Here is an 18,989-nt window from a genome sequence, read left to right as displayed (position 1 = left end):
TCCCAATGTTTCCTGTTGGTGTGTTGTAGATATCTTTTCAGAGCAGATGACCTCTGCCCAAGCAGCAGATGAAATACTGATGGATGATTTTTGGTTTAGCCTGTGACATCCATCGGCCAGGCCCAAGATGACCCTGACACACAGCAGCCTGTGTGCCATGAAGACAAAACACCACAGCCTCAGTCAGCATGTTGATAAGCATCTCATAGATCAGTCTCCTAATTCCTTCTCCCTTCACACTTCATTCACAGTAACCCTATTGTTACTGTCTATTGTTCATTGTCTTACAAAGGGAAATTCTCAACTCAATAATAGCAAACTGAATCCAAAAACGTCAATGAATCTTTGATTTATCTGAATGCTGTTTTCAAGGAGGAAGTCACATTCAGAATTACATTAAATTAGTCTTGGAGGCAGAGTTTTTTCTGGGATACATCAGCATTTTCTAAAGAATCACAGTGTAACCAATAACAACAGAGTTTGTGACAAATTAATCACACAGCAGCCAAACAACATCGTTACAGTGGGAAGAGAAGGGCACCACTGAAGGTGTTGTGTTTATTTCCATTTCCATCTTCATAGAGAGAATGACCTGATAAGAGAACTGGGTTAATTTCATCTCCTGCTATCAGCTCCAAGACAAGAGAGTTAGTGAGATACTCATTATTCACATGAGGTAGCCACTGCCAATTACACATAATCTTTTGGTTGTTCTTGTACACACATAGACCAATATTACCAGCATTGCGACCAAGCACAGTGAACTGGAGATAGTAGACCCCTTTCACTGGTGCTATGAAGAAACCTACAGAGTATCTATGAGTGTGATATTAGTACTTTTACTTAAGTGGAGGATCTCAATACCGCTGACCATCATCAGGTGAAATTTTATATGAAACTTTTGTTTATGAGCAAATTTATGAGCAATATTTTTAACACTTTTTTGCTATTTCTTTCCCCTTTTTATTTCATTGAAAATAATGTTATGTTTACAGACGCACACAGATTAAAATAATAACAGAAAATAAACCATGCATTACACTTATTAAACAATCATGTTTGTCAGTGAAATACCTGCATTCTGTTTCTCTAGGTCACTTGTTTTGCCCTCGATGGCAGTCAGTCTAGTTTCCAGAGAGATCAGTTGTGTGGCTTGGACTGAAAAACAGAAATAGTTTAATTATTGTTTGTGACATTTAGTTCTGACAGATTTACATGAAAAAAAAAAAAATTATTCTAGAGGATACAATGTATTGTTAAAGATTAAACCAGTGATACCCAACCTTCCTGACTTGTGGCCTCTTAAAAAGAAGCAGTGTGTAGTTGGGGCCCAGTGCCATGTTTCAGATGTCTGTAAGTTGTTCCACTAGAGAGACACTTCCCCTCAAAACCATTCACATGGTTTTATTTAAATGGAAGTTTAAATCCCAAAGAGGTTAAATTATCCAATATTTATATAAAAAATATTATGAAAAGCCCCAAAAAAGAAAATAATCTTGTTTTCTTCCTCATTAATCATCTGATGACCCTCAGTTTGATCTTATGATCCATTAGAGGGGCCCATACCCTGATTTAGAACCTTAATATACCTGTATAAAGTAGTTTAAAATTATAAATCAACCAGCTACAAAAGTGCCATGCTGCTAACACATTGCAGTATGAACTGCCTAATAATGTCATATACAAAAATATATATATTTTATATATTTATTCTTGGTACATAGTAGAAACTGTAAATAGTTGCAGTATGTGAACATCAGAGCAGTTCATGGGATTGTCTCAGTTTCTATATAAAGACCTACAGTCAATGACAACAAACAGAAAAAAAAAAAACTTAAACGAATCTTTGATTTATTTGAATGTTGATTTCATGTAACGATACAAGAGGGAAGTCAGGTTCAGAATCACATTATTTGATACATTCACTAAGTGTACAGTATTTTCTAAAGAATCACAGTGTAACCAATAACAACAGAGTTTGTGACAAATCAATCACACAGCAGCCAAACAACATCCTTACAGTGGGAAGAGAAGGGCGCCACTGAAGGTGCTGAAGTTATTTACATTGTCATAGATAGAATGGCCTGATGGGAGAACAAGGTGAATTTCATCTCCTGCTATCAGCTCCAAGACAAGAGAGTTAGTGAGAAACTCATCAGACTCATTAGAATGCCAATCCGCATTATACATAATACATTGGTTGTTCTTGTACACAGTTATACCAAAAGCAAATGCTTGGTGACCAAACGCAGTGAACTGGAGATAGTAGACCCCTTTCACTGGTGCTGTGAAGAAACCTATAGAGTAAGAACAGAAAATTAAAAACATTAACAATTGATTGATGTAGATTTTCATGACCTCATGTGACCTGCAGTATATTACCTGTAGCTGGATTGTAAGCATTGCCAATGTTGGTGAAGACCTTGCTGAATTTCAGTGTGATGTCAGTGTTGTATGGTCCAACGTTCTTTGAATTAGTCAGAGCTGTGTAAAAGGCTACCTTTGGTTTCTCTGTTAACACAAAAAAGTTCATGTATGTCATTAAACTTAACTTAACTTAACTACACTAAATAAGTTGTGTGTGTGTGTGTGTGTGTGTGTGTGTGTGTGTGTGTGTGTGTGTGTGTGTGTGTGTGTGTGTATGTGTGTGTGTGTGTGCACAATCATCACCTTCATTTTCTCTTTCCAGCTGGTCAATCCTGGACTTACTGACGAGAAGTTCACTCTCACTGGTACTCAGTCTGGACTGCAAGTCTGGAGTTAATACAATGACAGTGAATTACAGAGCAGAGCAGTCATCAAAATATCAAACAGTTAACATGCAAAGCAAATTATATACAGTGTGATCTCCAGACATTGAATCCTACTGACTTTGGTGATCCTCTGACTTTTCCTCTGGCGCCACCATGAGGTTGACATTTGTGGTTTTGAGTGCAATGTCTCAACAATTGTTGGATAGTTTGTCTTGAAATCAATTTCTCCATCAGGATGAGTTGTAATCACTTTGCTGATCTCTTGAGTTTTCATCTAGCACCATTGTCAGTTGAGGAATGTAACTAAGTACATTTACTCAAGTATTGTCACTTTGGGTAATTGTGACGGCATCAATTGATTAATCAAAAAACATAATCAGCAGATTAATCCAAAAATAATTATTAGTTGCTTTTCTGTATAAAATAGTTCAAAAGTTCCATCTCAATAACAACAACAACAACAGTAAAATCCTTCTTTTACATGAATAATAAGAATCAAATGATAAAATATATAATAGTGTAACATGGGGGGATTTCAGTTTCAATACAGGACTTTTACTTGTAACAGAATATTTTCACAGTGTGATATTAGTACTTTTATTTAAGTGAAGGATCTCAATACCGCTGACCATCATCAGGTGAAATTGTATATAAAACTTTTGTTCATGAGCAAATTTATGCAACAGAACGCGTTTTTGCTACGTCTCTACCGTTTTTATTAAATAGAAAAATAACATTATGTTAACAGATGTACTTAGATTAAAATAATTACAGAAAATAACAAACCATACATGACACTTATTAAACAATCATGTTTGTCAGTGAAATACCTGCATTCTGTTTCTCTAGGTCACTTGTTTTGCTCTCGGTGGCTGTCAGTCTAGTTTCCAGAGAGATCAGTTGTGTGGCTTGGACTGAAAAACAGAATTAGTTAAATTTTTGTTTGTGAATGGTTGAAAGCAGTTTAAGTAACACAATAAGTTCTGTTGTATTTAGTATTTAATGTAGCTTAATTATCCACACAATCTGAATTTTTATAGATTTATTGTGGAGCTCACAATAAGTTTGTCAGTGCACTGACACACTTCAGTTAAACTCTTGAATCAACAGGAAAAGTTACCAGTCTGTACCAGAATTCTCTCTCTGCAGCAGCTCCATTTGCACCTTGGTGACCATCAGCTCAGTCTTCAGTTCATTCACCTGGCTCTCACTCTCCTTCACTCTGGCCTCCATGTTCCTCAGCTCCACCTTGAGCTCCACCACCATGTCTCTCAGGGCCCTCACCTCTGCCCAGATGTCAGAGATGGTCTGCTCTGTTGATTCCTCAACTGCACCCACCTCGTCGAGGCCTCCACCCTCCCCCTGAGCCCCTGAGCCACACAGACCGAGCAGCAACCACAGCAAACCAAGAACAACCCTCATTGTCCAGTTACACGTCTTCACAAAGGTACAGTGGTAGAGTTGGTCAGTCTTATATAGTCTCCAAACTTCAGCTGGCTGAATGAATGGGAAAAACAACAAGTGACTGATTCAAGGGCTCAGATGATTCAATATGATCTCTGTGCTGGTGAGAAAATACAAGCTGCTACAGGCTGGTGGAAAACTTTTACTAAGATACTCTCTCATGCAGTCAGAACTGTATATACACTGTGTTTATTAATACACACACATAGACAAACAGTCACAGAAACATACTTATTCTGATATTAAGGCCTTTTAGTGTGACTGAGGGTTATCTGATTAAAGTCTGTGAGTGAGTAAAAGTTTTTGCTTCACTTCACTTGTGTCAATCTCATTCTCTCTGGTTTTTTAAATACATTCATATAAAAATGTATACTTAAATCATTGTGATTGTTTTACATCTCATACTTTTTAATCTTTAAGTTATTTGTTAAACTACTGATACACAAAAAGTTGTGATGTCTTGTTCCCTGGACCGAGATCTGTGGGGGGACTTGAGTGTGACACAGAGTAGGATAAGGGAATAGAGCAGTGCTATTCGAGACAATCCTTCTCATCTGCTCTTTGATAAATGAGGCAGACAGGCAGCTCATTCAGGTACAGAATACGTAAGTGCAGGACAGAGCACTTAAGATGCTCACTTGTGCCCACTGCCACCAGCCTGGAAGTAAGTGTGGAAATAGCTAAAGAAAATCACACACACACACACACACACACACACACACTCACACTCATTCATCCAGGCTCTTGACTCAATAATGACTATTGCATATGAACAAGACCTGAACATTATGGTATTGACACTTTACAAGAATACAACTGCACCTTGTCCTCATGTATGTATTGTTACTATTGCTGCTATTATCATTACTACAACAGAAGTAGTCACATAAATAGCAGTGACATATCAAACACTATATATATTACATTTCTTTATATTATTACAATATGAATATATTATTATTGTACTTATATGAAAAGTTATTTCATGATTTTCTTTCAATTTCTATATTTCTATATATTATTATTCATAATGTGTATTACATATAGCCTACTGCATATATATAATATACATATAATACTGTATCATTCTGTAGATATTTTAATTAAAGTTTTCTTACTTTTTATTGTCAGTGTTGATTTATAAGACTTTATACTTTAATAGCTTTAAATAAAAAATCTTTATTCTCCAAGTGCATAATTATTATGAATATTCATTAACAATCCTGTTTGTTATATTAATGCAGATATTAATGCACTAAACACACAGAATACACAGAAATAAATTTCACGCTCATTTTCTTACATCATTCTCATGTTTGCAATCATTTTTTATTAAGACTTTACTGCATTATCGACAAGATACTGCACATCTGTAGACATCTGAAGTGCAATGTAATGTGGATACTGTTAATCATGAAACTGAACCATCTAGTCATTAACATTTCAAGCCTCATATTTACTCCCAGCAATGCAGTTTTAACTCTGGGTCTTTAAGAGGCTGAAAGTATCAAAAAATCTAGACACTTTCTTTTTGAAGTCTAATATGAGTTATTTGAATATTTTGTATCTTCTTTAATAATGCTGTTTTGTTCATTTGCTGAGATACAAAGTCACATCTACATGGTCATGCTACACATATAGTTTCTTATAGAGGTACACGGCACCAGATATGTAGCCGTCCTCCTGTTCTGACACCGCTCTCTCCCAGTCTTCCACCTCAGTGACGTCTACACAAGTCCACAATCCCTCTTCCTCCATCTGCTTCAGCTCACGCTCCAGGGAAACTTTGTAGTCCACATTGTCACAGTTACTTCTGGTTGTCATGCAAACGTAGCCACCTATTGTAAAACAGGGAACCGTGGTGTTGTTAAAACTCACCTACAGTGAGGAGATCCAGATTTACAATCAAAAATCAGAACTGCAATTGAGACAGCATCAAACGAAAAAACACATATTCTCACCTGGTTTGGTGGACTTGCACAAGTTTCTGACTGCATCAACCGGGACCTGACCAACACTCAGCGCTCCAACAATAACAACCACATCAAAGAAACCTGCAGGAAGTGAAGAGGGGCAAGGTGGAGGAGTGCAATAGATCAGAGTTTAATTTCAATATTATATAATCACAGTTCCATAAGAAATGCAGACAACTACAGCTACTACTGATAATAATAATACTAAACATTAATAATATTTAATAGCCATAATGTCTACAGAGGTTGGTTTTTTCATAATAAGTTCATAAAGTCGACCACAAATCAACATACAGGGTGGACAATATGACCAACATTTTTAACAGTGAATAAAATCCAGCTATAACGTGGACATAATAACAACAGCAAAAAGCAGTGACAAAGTAAACAGACAATAAAATAATCATAACAAAGACAAATTATGTTAATTCATCTTGAATAAACAACCCGCCTGAGGATCACCTACTGAATCACGCTGATCAATGACCCATGTGAAGTAATGAACCATTAAATTACCCCATTGGACAGGTAGCGGCTCCTCTCCCAGCAGGGACTGCTTCAGGTCCTGGTACAACCCGCTCTCTCTGGCCAAGTCCAACATAGCCTCACTTCCATCAATACCCATAAAATGTTTAAATCCGTGTTTCCTCAACTGTACAACAGAGACAGGATGGGTTGTTAATCAGTGACACTGGTCAAATCAATTGAACATGGAAATTAAAAGCTGATAGGGATAGTCTGTATTTTATAGACAATAACACGTTTAGTCTTTTCACTCTGAGAAGAAAAACAGATCAACAAATATTTCATTTTTCACTTTTTTTAAATCACTTTTTTCTCCTTTATTCAGAATGTCTCTCAGGAGTTTGTTCTCTATTGTGTGAGTTTACCTGTTTGGCCACCAGTCCTGTCCCACAGGCCACATCCAGCACAACGGCTGCTTCACGATCACCGTTGAAATGGGAGGAGATGCTGTTTGCTGCCAGACTTGGTGCACGGTAGTCCAGAACAGCCACATCCTATTCCAACAAGTTCAATGAAAGAACGGTGGCTTTTAGCACACATGAAGAGTGCAAACATGAACAGGTATCTGAACAAATGTATTAATTCACAACTTATCATATAAACAGATGTGTACTAGAGTTGCAGTGAGCGCTCTAAAGCTACATTTGGCTAGATATAAAGAAAATAGAAGCTATTTTTCTTTGCATACAAAGACACAATATGTTATACATTTTGCACTGCATTGTTTTTCTTGGTATTGCTCAGATCTATGCACAATATTATCACTATTCCCTATAGTTTAACTGGTTTATACTGCCAATATTTTGCTGATCGACTTATTGTACTTCAGTTTTCTCACCTGATCATAGTTCTCTGCCCAGGAGTTGTAGAAGTTGACCTTTTCTCTTGATGTGGAGCTCTTATGAGCTGATAAGATAACCGCTTTCACATTCTCAAATGTGTTAGTGACAGCTGACATTATATACAAAGCTGTTCAAAGGAAGAAAGAACCAGAAAGAACAAAGTGAAGTAACAGTAGTAGATATCAGAATACACATTATAGATTGTAAGTTTAAAGTGTGAATGAAACTGACACTGGTAAGCCTCCTAGTACACCTGATCACCTTACTTTCTGTAATCATCAGGGTTTTTTTTTTAACGGTGTATATAATTTTAACCATTATATTATTTTAATATGGGAAATATGGGAAGGTTTTGAGAATTGTGCAACTACTACACGCCACTGTTGTCTTATTGACTAATAAATAATAACAATGTATCTGAAACACTGACGACTACATTACACAAGATATGAACATTAATGGTAATGACAAGTTACCTGCAGTAGCCTCGCTAGTTGTTTTTTATCTGACAGTTTATTCACAAGTTCACCATCGTACATCAACTTGGTCCCACCAGCTGTTTCACAAATTTAGTGGCACAACAATGAAGTCTCGCTGCAGAACAGTGTGGTTATTGAGAGCAGAAATGGACCAGGAAGAAAAAAGTAGTAACACTCAGATGTCCGACATTCCCTCGGTAAGGACTGTCAGGAGAAGACACATACATGGCGCATTTACGTCCTTTTTGCCCCCGCAAAAAAAACAACCTTTGCCTTCTTACCTGATTGTATGTTTTATTACCTTCATGTGCTTTTTAATATCCAGTAGCCAGCCAGATAAATCTGCCCCAGACGTTTCGACTCGGAGTCCCAGCTGCTGCATTCACGGTCACCTTAAAGTCTAAAGCACATTACACATTTCCGACAACCCGCGAAGGTAGCATTCGTGCTTCCAAATTCATGCACATGCGCAGTGGCGTGCTCCAAAGCTGCTATTCGTGCTCCCACCTGTAGAGCGAGCAGGAGTCAAAACAAAAAAATCTTCTGGAAAGTCCTCCTGATAATTAACAGCAAGCTAACCAGCGAAAGCACGTCGCAGCCGATAACGCCAGCAAAGTTGTTTCCTTCGGGCTTTTTTTTAAAAACAACAACAAACAACTTTATTATAGTTACAAAGTGATTTCGCTCGATTTGTTTAATTATGGAGATCTCTCAAAAGTTCCGCTCTTTCTACAACTTGTTTTGGTCCGTTTTCGTGGCATAACTGGGAAGCTAACGCTGTCTGGTGATATCAGTTAGCTTAGCATTGGTCTCCCCAACAACACACACAAAAAAAAAGCCCAGCCTCCTCTGAGCCTTGTTGGACGGCAGAAGTTTGAGAGTTTACTCGCTGGTAATGGGCCTTATGTGTTATACATTTCAGCTTCATGTTGTATTTGATAAATAAGCAACAGTTAATTGTTTTTTTTTTTTACTGTTAAAAACCACTTGAATCATTAAATTATTATCGGCTGACAGCTAATTCCCCACATTCAGTAACTATTGACTGGCAGAAGTTTAAAATGACTTTAAAATGTGCAGTTTTAGTGTCTGGATGCATTTATCTTATAATGTGAAAAATGTCCCGTTTTGTACTGAAAGCAGTTCTACTCTCTTGAAATAGTTATTTACGTTTTCTTTTGTTTTGTTTGACAGCAGCACCCACAACATGTCTATCCTAGGATTAAAGAAGAAACAGCCAAAGACTTTCAAAGTCAAAGTCATCACCATGGATGCTGAAATGGAGTTCAGCTGTGAGGTATGAGTTTATTTAGTCAACCTAAGAGCTTAAAAATATGCTTTATCTGTCTCTATATGTTGTGTATCATTCCCATGTTCAGGTCAATGTCTAATACCTTTCACATGGGTATGTAGCCACTCATTGTTGTCACCCAAGACGATATAAAAATGTCATGTTACACTTATTTTTGTGGTAATCATCAAATATTGTGGGGGATACAACAGGCAAACCGAGCCTTCAGCCATGGTGACAGGAAAGATTCGGGCTCCCGTTGTTCAAAATAAATCAATATAGGACTGTATGCTGTCAAGCTATACAGCTTTTTTAGGTCAAGCCATGTGTGGAGACTCACGATTATTCACCATGATAAAGTGTTTTTATTACAATACACAATAATATTGTTTATCGTCCCATCCTTATCACATGATATACGTCATCCAGCTTCCTCGGAAAAGCATAAATCAGGGTTTACCCCTGGAAATCGTTTATCAGACGTCGTAAGATACTTCAGTGCCTCGTCTTGTGATCAATGTAGGTAGCAACTAGATTAAAGTCTAATTGACAGCCACACTCACTAAATACATGCCATTTGCAGTATGAAATAGTGCCTGTGCTTTTTTTTTTATCTCATAAAAGTGTATTGTTTTTGTCAGGATGTTAGTGAAGGTGGCGCAACTCCACTACAACGTACCAAAAGAAGCAGTATTTACCATAAAGTGTAAAGTGATATTCTGACACAGAGAGTGTTACTAGTTAATATTCGGGTTGCTTTTACTGGTTTTTCTCAGGTGAAGTGGAAAGGTAAAGACCTGTTTGACCTGGTGTGTCGCACTGTTGGTTTGAGGGAGACCTGGTTCTTTGGACTCAGGTACACAGTAAAGGACACCTACGCCTGGCTGAAACCAGAGAAGAGGGTAAGTGAATGGCTGAACTTGACTTGAACAATATGTTAGACATGTAGTTAACATTTTGCACAAATTCAGTTTGACGTAAAACAGTAAATCCTCACATCTGAGAGACTAGAACAAGCTAATATTTGTATCATTTGCTTGATAGGTTACTTCATAAATTGATTATTTAAATTGTTAATACATTATAAGTGGACCAATTAAGCCTTTAATTGCCTAACGATTTAGTGTGTTGCCAGATAGGAAGTACACACTGATCATGATATGACATTGCAGCTTTAGTGAGAGTCTGGTCTAACAAACATATTATTATGAACTTTTCTTCTACTGTTTATTTGTTCACCAAGGTCTTGGACCAGGAGGTTCCCAAGGACTCTCCCATAACATTTCATTTCCTGGCTAAGTTCTTCCCAGAAAAAGTAGAAGAAGAGTTGGTCCAAGAAATAACTCAGCACCTCTTCTTCTTACAGGTAATCTAGCCGATAACATTTCTTGTAAAAAAAAAAAAAAAAATTATTTATTTTTAGATGTAGGTAGAACTCATCTCCATGTTTTAGGACATTTTATTTGGTTCAGCATGTGTTCATACATGTCTTTTAAACTCTAGGTGAAAAAACAGATATTAGATGAAGAGATATTCTGTTCCCCTGAAGCGTCTGTTCTGTTGGCATCATATGCTGTCCAAGCCAAGGTAAGAAATATATGTATATATACAAGATTCCTGGTCTCTCACTGTCATTTTCTTGCAGCTGCAGTATGGTTGTCCTACCTGTATCTCATGTTGTCCACTTGAAAGTCACAGTTAATGTCTTTTGCAAATACACTTAAAAATACAATGTTTTCATCAACTTTATGCAAAGGAGCTCTCACAGATGGGACATATTCATGAGACCAAAAAAAACACATTTCTCTTTTTTTGGGTACTGGTTTTTGTCCTCAAGGGCAACTTACTGAGCAGATCTATATTATGGTGAATAAAATCAGTATTTTATTTCCAGTTAAACTGCTTTGTAAGTTTTGCTTTCTCCTCTTCAATCTCAATTACAGTATGGGGACTATGACCCAAACTTTCACAAGCCAGGCTTCCTCGCACAAGATGAGCTTTTGCCAAAAAGAGTAAGTATATACTACTATTTGCACATTTGACTATCTGGAATAGCAGGTTATAACCACTTAGCTAATGTTTTTGTTCTTGTGTGTGTGTGTGTGTGTGTGTGTGTATAGTGTTTTTTCCTCTGACCCCGTGCTTGTATTCCAGGTTTTGATGCAATATCAAATGACAGCTGACATGTGGGAGGAGAAGATCACAGCTTGGTATGCAGAGCACAGAGGCATCGCCAGGTAGGACTGACAAAGGAAGGCATCTGAAGTCCAGCATGTTAAAGGACCAGTGTGTAGGATTTAGTGGCATTTGGCAGTGAAGTCTCAGATTGCGACTAACTGAACGCTGCTCACGTCTGTATTAGTTGATCTGGGAATGAGAACGGAGTGTGAAATGTGTAGGATAAACTATGGTGTCTGCGAAACTCGTGAAAAAAGCAAAAGGCCCTATCTACAGACAATGTTTGGTTTGTCCGTTCTGGGCTACTGTAGAAACATGGAAGGTGAGTGCGTCTGTAGATAAAAATGTCTCATTCTAAGGTAACAAAAACACAATGATTCCTATATTCAGGTGATTATACGCTAAAAAATACCCATGAATATTATATTCCATTTCTGCCAATAGATCCTCCTTAATGTTACACACTGGACCTTTAAGAGAAATGAAAACCTTTACAAAAGGTCTCGTCCTACATTCTGTAGTTGAAGTCTGATTAATATATCATGGTTTAAAAAGTCTTCTCTTCCTTACTTTTACAATGTCAGGGACGAGGCTGAGATGGAGTACCTAAAAATTGCTCAGGACCTTGAGATGTATGGTGTCAGCTACTTTGCCATTACCGTAAGTGTAAATTACTGTGCCTTGATTTGTATGTCATTGGGAAAAATGCAACCGTGAATATTGCTGTCATGTTGGTTTAAATTTTTATTTTACACATTTACAGCAAAATAAGAGGGATACTGACCTGTTACTCGGAGTGGATGCTCAGGGTCTTCACATCTACAGCCCCAACAGCAAACTCAACCCTAACAAGTCCTTTCCTTGGAGCGGCATTCGCAACATATCTTACAGTGAAAAGGAGGTGAATGCAAGCAGTGGACTGTCTTTTGCCGTCAGGACATTCTGCATTTCGCAAAAAGGGTTTTAGTTGTTTAAGTGGATTTAAATTCCACATCCGTAATGACTGTTTGTTAAGAAAATATGCTTCATTATTTGTTTTATACATTCACTTCCTGTTCTTTCTGGCTGTCCTCACTGTCCTGCTGCCTGCTGCTGTTCTGTTTTAAAGGCATCAAACCTGTGCTGTCTGTCAAAAACAAAATGGTGTCCGTGCTGAGCAGAGTTGAACTTACTTTTGTATGTTGCAGTTCACAATCAAACCCCTGGACAAAAAGAAAGATGTTTTCAAATTCTACTCCTCTCAACTGCGTGTCAACAAGCTGGTGGGTTTACTTCTTTGTCCATGTAAACATTCAACTATAGCAAAGCTATAATAGAGATACGTGAATTAAGATATTTCTGGTTTGTATCACCTGCGTCTCTAGATCCTGCAGTTGTGCATCGGTAACCATGATCTATTCATGAGGAGGAGGAAGGTGGACTCCATTGAAGTGCAGCAGATGAAGGCTCAAGCTAAAGAGGAGAAGGCCCGCAAGAAGGTCAGCAGTAACAGATTAGACGGGATGTACACCGTGCATACATATAGACTAACTACAGTCAGAATTAATTGGCAATCATGGTTGATTGTCTCAACTCTTTAATTTGGTTTCTCTGACCATCCAGATGGAGCGTCAAATTCTGGCACGAGAAAAACAGATGAGGGAGGAGGCGGAACGAGCAAAAGAGGAGATGGAGCGAAGACTTTTCCAGCTGCAGGACGAAGCACGATTGGCCAACGAGGCACTGGTGAGGGCTTCATCCTTGATATGAGATAATTGATGAGCTCATGTTGGGGCAATAAGCATAACATTCATTTAAATTTTCCTATAAAAGCGACAGACAACATGGTGGTAGAGTCAAGTTCCTCCATCATGCTAAGCCCTAAAACTCTTCCACAATTTATCTGCATTTTCTCCAGCTGCGATCTGAGGAGACAGCGGACCTGCTGGCAGAGAAGGCCCAGATTGCTGAGGAGGAGGCCAAGCTGTTGGCCCACAAGGCTGCAGACGCTGAGCAGGAGAGGCAGAGGTTAGAGGTCACCGCCATGAAGACCAAGGAGGAGAAAAGGCTGATGGAGCAGAAGATGAGGGAGGCAGAGCAGCTGGCTGTCAAACTGGTGGAGCAGTCCGAGAGGAGGTCTGAAATCATCTTGAATAGTGTCGCATTTGTTTTATTATAATTATCACTTAATTGATTTGATTTCTTACAGGGGAATATGCGATACATTAAAAGAGTCCTCCATCAGTTTAGCATTGAACTCCTGTAACTCTGTCACATCAGACTCACAATGGACAAAAGGATTGAAATCAATGCAACAGAACCAGAGATACTGTTCTCTTTATTCACCGCTTTCTTGTTCCTTGTCCAAACCTGGCATCTATATTACCCACAATGCAACTCGGCTGCTGACAGTTCCATTGGAGATTGAGGTGTGTTATGCTAGTCTGACTCACAGGAAGTAGGTTGTGTGTATAAGCCTGCCATTGGCTGACTATTTCAGTCAGAATTCTCCTCCCCTTACGGTATCTGTGTATTTTGTAAGGGCACCGTCGCTGCATCCTGTGCTTAGTACCACCCAAGACCATTGTGATTGGTTCAAAGAAACACAAACAAGTCAGGGCATTTCCTCCCCTTTACCAGAATGATATGGGATTCAGCCAGACCTTTCTCTGCCGCTGGCACAGCACTAAAATTAAGTGTGGAGATACTGTAGGTCTTGGTATGTAAGAGTTTTAGTTTTCAAACTTGTCTTCAGCCACAACCAACCATTATTCAAGTGATATCACTAGAGGCAATTTACAACATTGACCGGTTGTAGTTTTAAATACAAATATTGCTGTTCAGTAAACAGCCATCAACAGTAACCATGAAGTTACATCTGCTCCTGTATCCAGAATTTGTTATTTTAATACTCCTCAGTATTCACTGTATTAGCAATACTGTCTTCCATCAACCTCTGGTTCCAGGTTGAAGGAGGCAGATCACCTGAAACAGGACCTGACCGAGGCGAAGGATGCTGAGCGGAGAGCCAAACAGAAGCTGCTGGAGATCACCAAAACAACATACCCTGTACGGTGGTGATGATACAGCTGCTTGTGTACTCTTTGTGACACCTTAGTTGTTACCTTTTGTGGATGAATGCAGCTTATTTTTGTTCTGAAATATGAGTTCAAGTTATTACAGTGCAGTCATCTTATTAAGGCCATTTATTGCCTGCTTTAAAGGTAATTTATTTTAGATACTTCTACAGTACGAATCACCAAATGACTTATTTTTTAGGGAGGAATACTCAAGTTCAAGTAACCAAGATTATACAAGAAGTGAGCCCTTGAAATATTTGGGGCCTGAGAAATAAAACTGCAAACAAGAAAATAAAAGCAGGAATGCTACATGCACTGCAACCAAGAATTTTATTTTAGGGAGTATTTAGTGATTTTATTGTGAAAAAGTAGTTTACATTAGTACATTACAAAACATTACAAAAACATTACAAAAAAATCTGACTTGCTGATAATGTGCTTTAAGTTGAGCTTAAGCAGTTTTTTGCCATTGTGTGTCAGCAGATTGAAATATAGTTAGAACAACAACTTACATCCGTTTGCCTGTCTTCCAGCTCATAGCGGCCTACTCTACTCCTCCTGCTCCCCCTGCCCCTCCTGAAGCAGCCGACTTCGGCTATGAATCGGCATCTACGCGCCTCGACTTCAAGGACTCTGACATGAAAAGGCTGTCAATGGAGATTGAGAGAGAGAGGTGAGTTGTCAAATACAGACATGAGCGGTGTTTCGTTAGTTGCCATCTGCAGTTTCTCCGCTAGATGCCAATAAATCTTACACACTGGTCTGTTAATCCAGGCTGGAGTACATGGAGAAGAGTAAACACCTGCAGGACCAGCTGAAAGAGCTGAAGACCGAGATTGAGTCTCTGAAGCTGGAGGAGCAGCAGCAACAGGCTGGCCTCTACAACCTCCGCAGTGAGGCGAGAGGATACGTCCAGGAGCCTGTCTATATACCTCACAGCAATGTAAGTATGATCACTTCACATGATCTTCCTCTTAGTATTCCAAATACTAGTATTATTAGTCTAACTGGTTACCGATTATGTGTCAGAATGTCTAATAAAGTGAATAAATCAGCGAATCCACATATATAAAAGTATCTTGAGTGTTTTCACTCTGTCTCCTGTCTCTTTTATGATAATGGGCTCACTTCATATTTGTATTACCCAAAGAATATTGGGAATTGTGTTAAATTTTAATTTAAATGTTAAAATTTTTCAAAATGGAAAGAATGAAAAAATAAATGGGCATCAGTACAGCAGAAAAATCTAAGATATTGGATATCTTATCATAATGATAATTGTATACCTGAAGCGCACACATTCTCCTCTATTTTTTGCAGATATTTGCTTTGTGTTGATAACCCATAACACAAAGGCTGAAAACCCAAGCAATTTTAAATCGCATAGAATTAATATATATAACAAATGTCCTTGAACATGTATAGAAATACTTACTTGCTAAATTATGGTATTTCTGAGCTGTCTAACTTAAAGAAAATGAAGTTATGGAAGATATTAATGTCATGAGTCGTTATATTTACATAACTGAGTATGTACTTCTTGTCTTTGAGTTTTTAATCACACCATGAATGCACATTTCTTTTACACTGATTTCGACCCCCTTTGCTTCTCTCTCAACCTGCTCATACTTGTCTTGTTTTGCAGCGAAACTCTGCGTACATGTCTCAGATGGCCTACTTTGAAGAAGTGTGATCCCAGTCCTGCCAGACAAGGAGGGAGGGCACCAGCTGTTGTGACTCTGTGTTTTCTCAAATTGTGTGGTTAATTTTTACCTGGCTGACACAAACAGTCAGACACATACGTACACTATAACTGTGGGCTTTGGAAAGACTTTTAATCTGTCCTCAACATCAAACAGCCACTAGTTTGTCTGCCAGCACAGGCTGTCATGCTAGGCTGTACCACCTGCTACACTACAGCACCTTCCATGTATAACAAAATATAAAAACTTGAGTTTGTTATATATAACAAACACAATAATGTGTGTAACACTGATTCAGGATATGGTGCTGAAGATGGATGAATGAATGAGTTCTGATTTGCTGATGTTTTTTTGTGGCTTTAAGGGATATTTAGCTGTAAGATGGTCAGATTTAGAATTATGACTTAATGACAGGTTACACATAAATGCCCTAAAAACATTTTGGGACAGGGATTAAGTTGAAATGTGTCACAAACCGGTTTTATGAAAATATATAAATATCCTTATGAATGTGTAAATATATTGGCAGCCTTTGGTCATTTTCTTTCAAACGAGCAAAATTTTGCTCAAACTTATATATAGTATATTAAAGAAAATCGAAATTGGCACATTTCTGATTATAAATTTAACAAGGTATTGTTGAATGTAGCATTCAACACTAAAAATAAACTCAAGATAACTCTTGATCAATAATATGTAATGTGAAAAAGAACTTTGTGATAAAAGTAATTTATAAAAGTACTAATTGGAAGAAAAGTCTAAATATTCAGAGCAGACGGGTGCAGGGACAGTGTCTAAATGTGACACAAAATGCAGTGTTTGATCTTTGTTCTGGTATTTCATTTGTATTTGCTTGCTGTTTCTGTTACTAGGTTCATTACTGACAACAGCACACAGGTGCCTTTTATTGTTTTCTTGCAATGTGATAGTTAATAGAAATGTAGTATACAGTTGCAAGCTTGAGCTCATTTCAAGTTTTTATATTTTGTACTCTAGACTGTTGTCGTGCCTTGAACTTTATTTTGTACTATTATGATTTGAGTTACTAAGGTTTTATTTGGTATCATTGTGCTCAAATGTCTTAGCATTAGGGGTTACTTTAAGTTTGGGGTTGATTTCATACCCTGACTCATTTGCTGAGTAGCAGATTGATGGCTTTTCCATTTCTTCTATTCTTTCTTTTTGCCTCATGTTTTTCTCAGGGTTAGTGTTGGAGACAATCACTGCAGGTAGAATCTTATTGTTTTTTTCCCCCCTGAGATATACATTGCGGTATCCATTCATGTTTACCTTTTTGAACATGTTATTTTGATTTAACTTGGATAAGTCCAATAGTTTGGCAGCAGTGGGTGAACAGTCCTCAGTACATTCTCAAAAAGGGAGAGGCTGGAGGCCAGATGTACAGCCAGAGGTTCTGTTTGTTTATTTGGACTGAATTCATTATGGACTGAACAGTGACAAATAATTGGTTCTTTTCTCATCAACACATTGCGTAAGTGCTTCAGTTTGCAACTTTAACCTTATTTATTTGTGTTCTTTAAATAACATCACCATACATCTTGAGCTCCACCATTGTGGGGATTGTAATTTAATGTGTGTTTCTATAATGGGATTTTCCTGCCAAATTCATGTCCTGTGTTTAGGAATAATTTTACATCTGAAACAATGTTGTACTTTACGGGATTAGAGTTACTTTCGAGTGACACAAATTAATATTTACAACAAAGATGTGTTATTTGTAACCTCGTTATTTTGTGAACAGTTTAATTACAACAGTGATCATACGACAGTGTTTCTATTTTGCCTGATGTTTGTGCAGACATTAGTCTCCTAGATCAGTCAGTAAAATGCAGACAGAGCGAACACCCCCATCAAGGCCACACAATCCTCTAAATATGTCATTTTATTTGTAGAACAATCTTAATAATGTGTAATCTGCAGTCATTAATAGTCTGAGTAATTACATTTAAAGATGGATGAATTGTGGGAAATGTGAGCCAGACTCTCTACCACTGAGGATTCGTCATTTACATTGATCATGTGCTGTCGTGCAGTCTGCCGGTGTATTGCCGCTAAATCTTTTGGGATGTGATTTGAAAAGACCTGCTATCGTTTAGGACTGAGTTGGGTTGGGTCAGAGTGTCACAGGTCTTTGCAAATCAAGCACCAACCTTAATTTGTAACTTAAATTGTGTGACGTCTCTATTTATACTATATAGTGGAGATCAAATGTAGCCAGTAATCTGGTAACATCCTGCATTAAAACCATACACCAGCGCACATTTTCATCTTTTTACTTGTTTGCATTTGTAGTGTTTGCTTCAAACATTAGTTTTTCTCTATTTTGTAGATGAAGTGAGAGATGAAAGGGGATCTACAAATGGGAAAACACCATAGTGACATGAGCCTACAGAGATACACTTATTTAAGAAGAAGATATACTTTATTTATCCCCTATTGGAAATGTTTCTTTTCACTCTTTTGCTAAAATAATTTGAATGTGTATGGGATGTATCCATCTTTAATATTGTTATAATGACCATATTATAGTCATGCTAGAACATATTCATCTGCAGTTCTGCCTTTTGTGCTGTGCCTTATAATACAGTAAACCAAAACATACCAGCATGTGTTGCTTATGTTAATACATATCTTATCAATGTAGGTAATATAGACTGAGCAGGTACATTTAGTCTTAGAAATGCCAATAAATCAGGTAGCT

The 18,989-nt window shown here is 37.8% G+C and overlaps 3 protein-coding genes across 6 annotated transcripts; 1 reads left to right on the top strand and 2 right to left on the bottom strand.

The window, feature by feature from the left end:
* Positions 1-1,834: 1,834 nt before the first annotated feature.
* On the bottom strand, positions 1,835-4,251 carry cbln17 (cerebellin 17). The gene is made up of 5 exons (XM_051399795.1): positions 3,884-4,251; positions 3,584-3,667; positions 2,671-2,754; positions 2,383-2,511; positions 1,835-2,297 (listed from the first exon to the last, which is right to left on the bottom strand). The coding sequence occupies exons 1-5, from the start codon at positions 4,173-4,175 to the stop codon at positions 2,017-2,019; spliced, it is 870 nt and encodes a 289-aa protein (XP_051255755.1). The 5' UTR covers positions 4,176-4,251; the 3' UTR covers positions 1,835-2,016.
* Positions 4,252-5,524: 1,273 nt separating this feature from the next.
* Positions 5,525-8,536, bottom strand: mettl27 (methyltransferase like 27). 3 transcript variants are annotated; one of them, XM_051401118.1, is made up of 7 exons: positions 8,338-8,536; positions 8,034-8,240; positions 7,554-7,684; positions 7,081-7,209; positions 6,707-6,842; positions 6,179-6,271; positions 5,525-6,055 (listed from the first exon to the last, which is right to left on the bottom strand). In XM_051401118.1, exons 3-7 carry the CDS (start codon positions 7,671-7,673, stop codon positions 5,847-5,849), a joined length of 687 nt encoding a protein of 228 aa, XP_051257078.1. In that variant the 5' UTR covers positions 7,674-7,684; positions 8,034-8,240; positions 8,338-8,536; the 3' UTR covers positions 5,525-5,846. The 3 variants fall into 3 exon arrangements, with proteins under 3 accessions (XP_051257078.1, XP_051257079.1, XP_051257077.1); XM_051401119.1 differs by having other exon boundaries at positions 8,034-8,151; XM_051401117.1 differs by lacking the exon at positions 8,034-8,240.
* A 63-nt stretch (positions 8,537-8,599) lies between these two features.
* nf2b (NF2, moesin-ezrin-radixin like (MERLIN) tumor suppressor b) lies at positions 8,600-18,542 on the top strand. 2 transcript variants are annotated; one of them, XM_051401082.1, is made up of 17 exons: positions 8,600-8,928; positions 9,234-9,333; positions 10,104-10,229; positions 10,571-10,693; positions 10,831-10,914; positions 11,271-11,339; positions 11,482-11,564; positions 12,090-12,165; positions 12,269-12,406; positions 12,693-12,767; positions 12,870-12,983; positions 13,108-13,230; positions 13,403-13,620; positions 14,451-14,553; positions 15,098-15,237; positions 15,339-15,507; positions 16,210-18,542. In XM_051401082.1, exons 2-17 carry the CDS (start codon positions 9,244-9,246, stop codon positions 16,255-16,257), a joined length of 1,779 nt encoding a protein of 592 aa, XP_051257042.1. In that variant the 5' UTR covers positions 8,600-8,928; positions 9,234-9,243; the 3' UTR covers positions 16,258-18,542. The 2 variants fall into 2 exon arrangements, with proteins under 2 accessions (XP_051257042.1, XP_051257041.1); XM_051401081.1 differs by having other exon boundaries at positions 8,601-8,928; positions 9,231-9,333.
* Positions 18,543-18,989: the final 447 nt, after the last annotated feature.

Source organism: Dicentrarchus labrax, unplaced genomic scaffold, assembly GCF_905237075.1.
Source record: "Dicentrarchus labrax unplaced genomic scaffold, dlabrax2021, whole genome shotgun sequence".
NCBI lineage: Eukaryota > Metazoa > Chordata > Actinopteri > Moronidae > Dicentrarchus > Dicentrarchus labrax.
The sequence above is the reverse complement of the archived record's forward strand: the minus strand, read 5'-3'. Positions and strand labels throughout refer to the sequence as shown.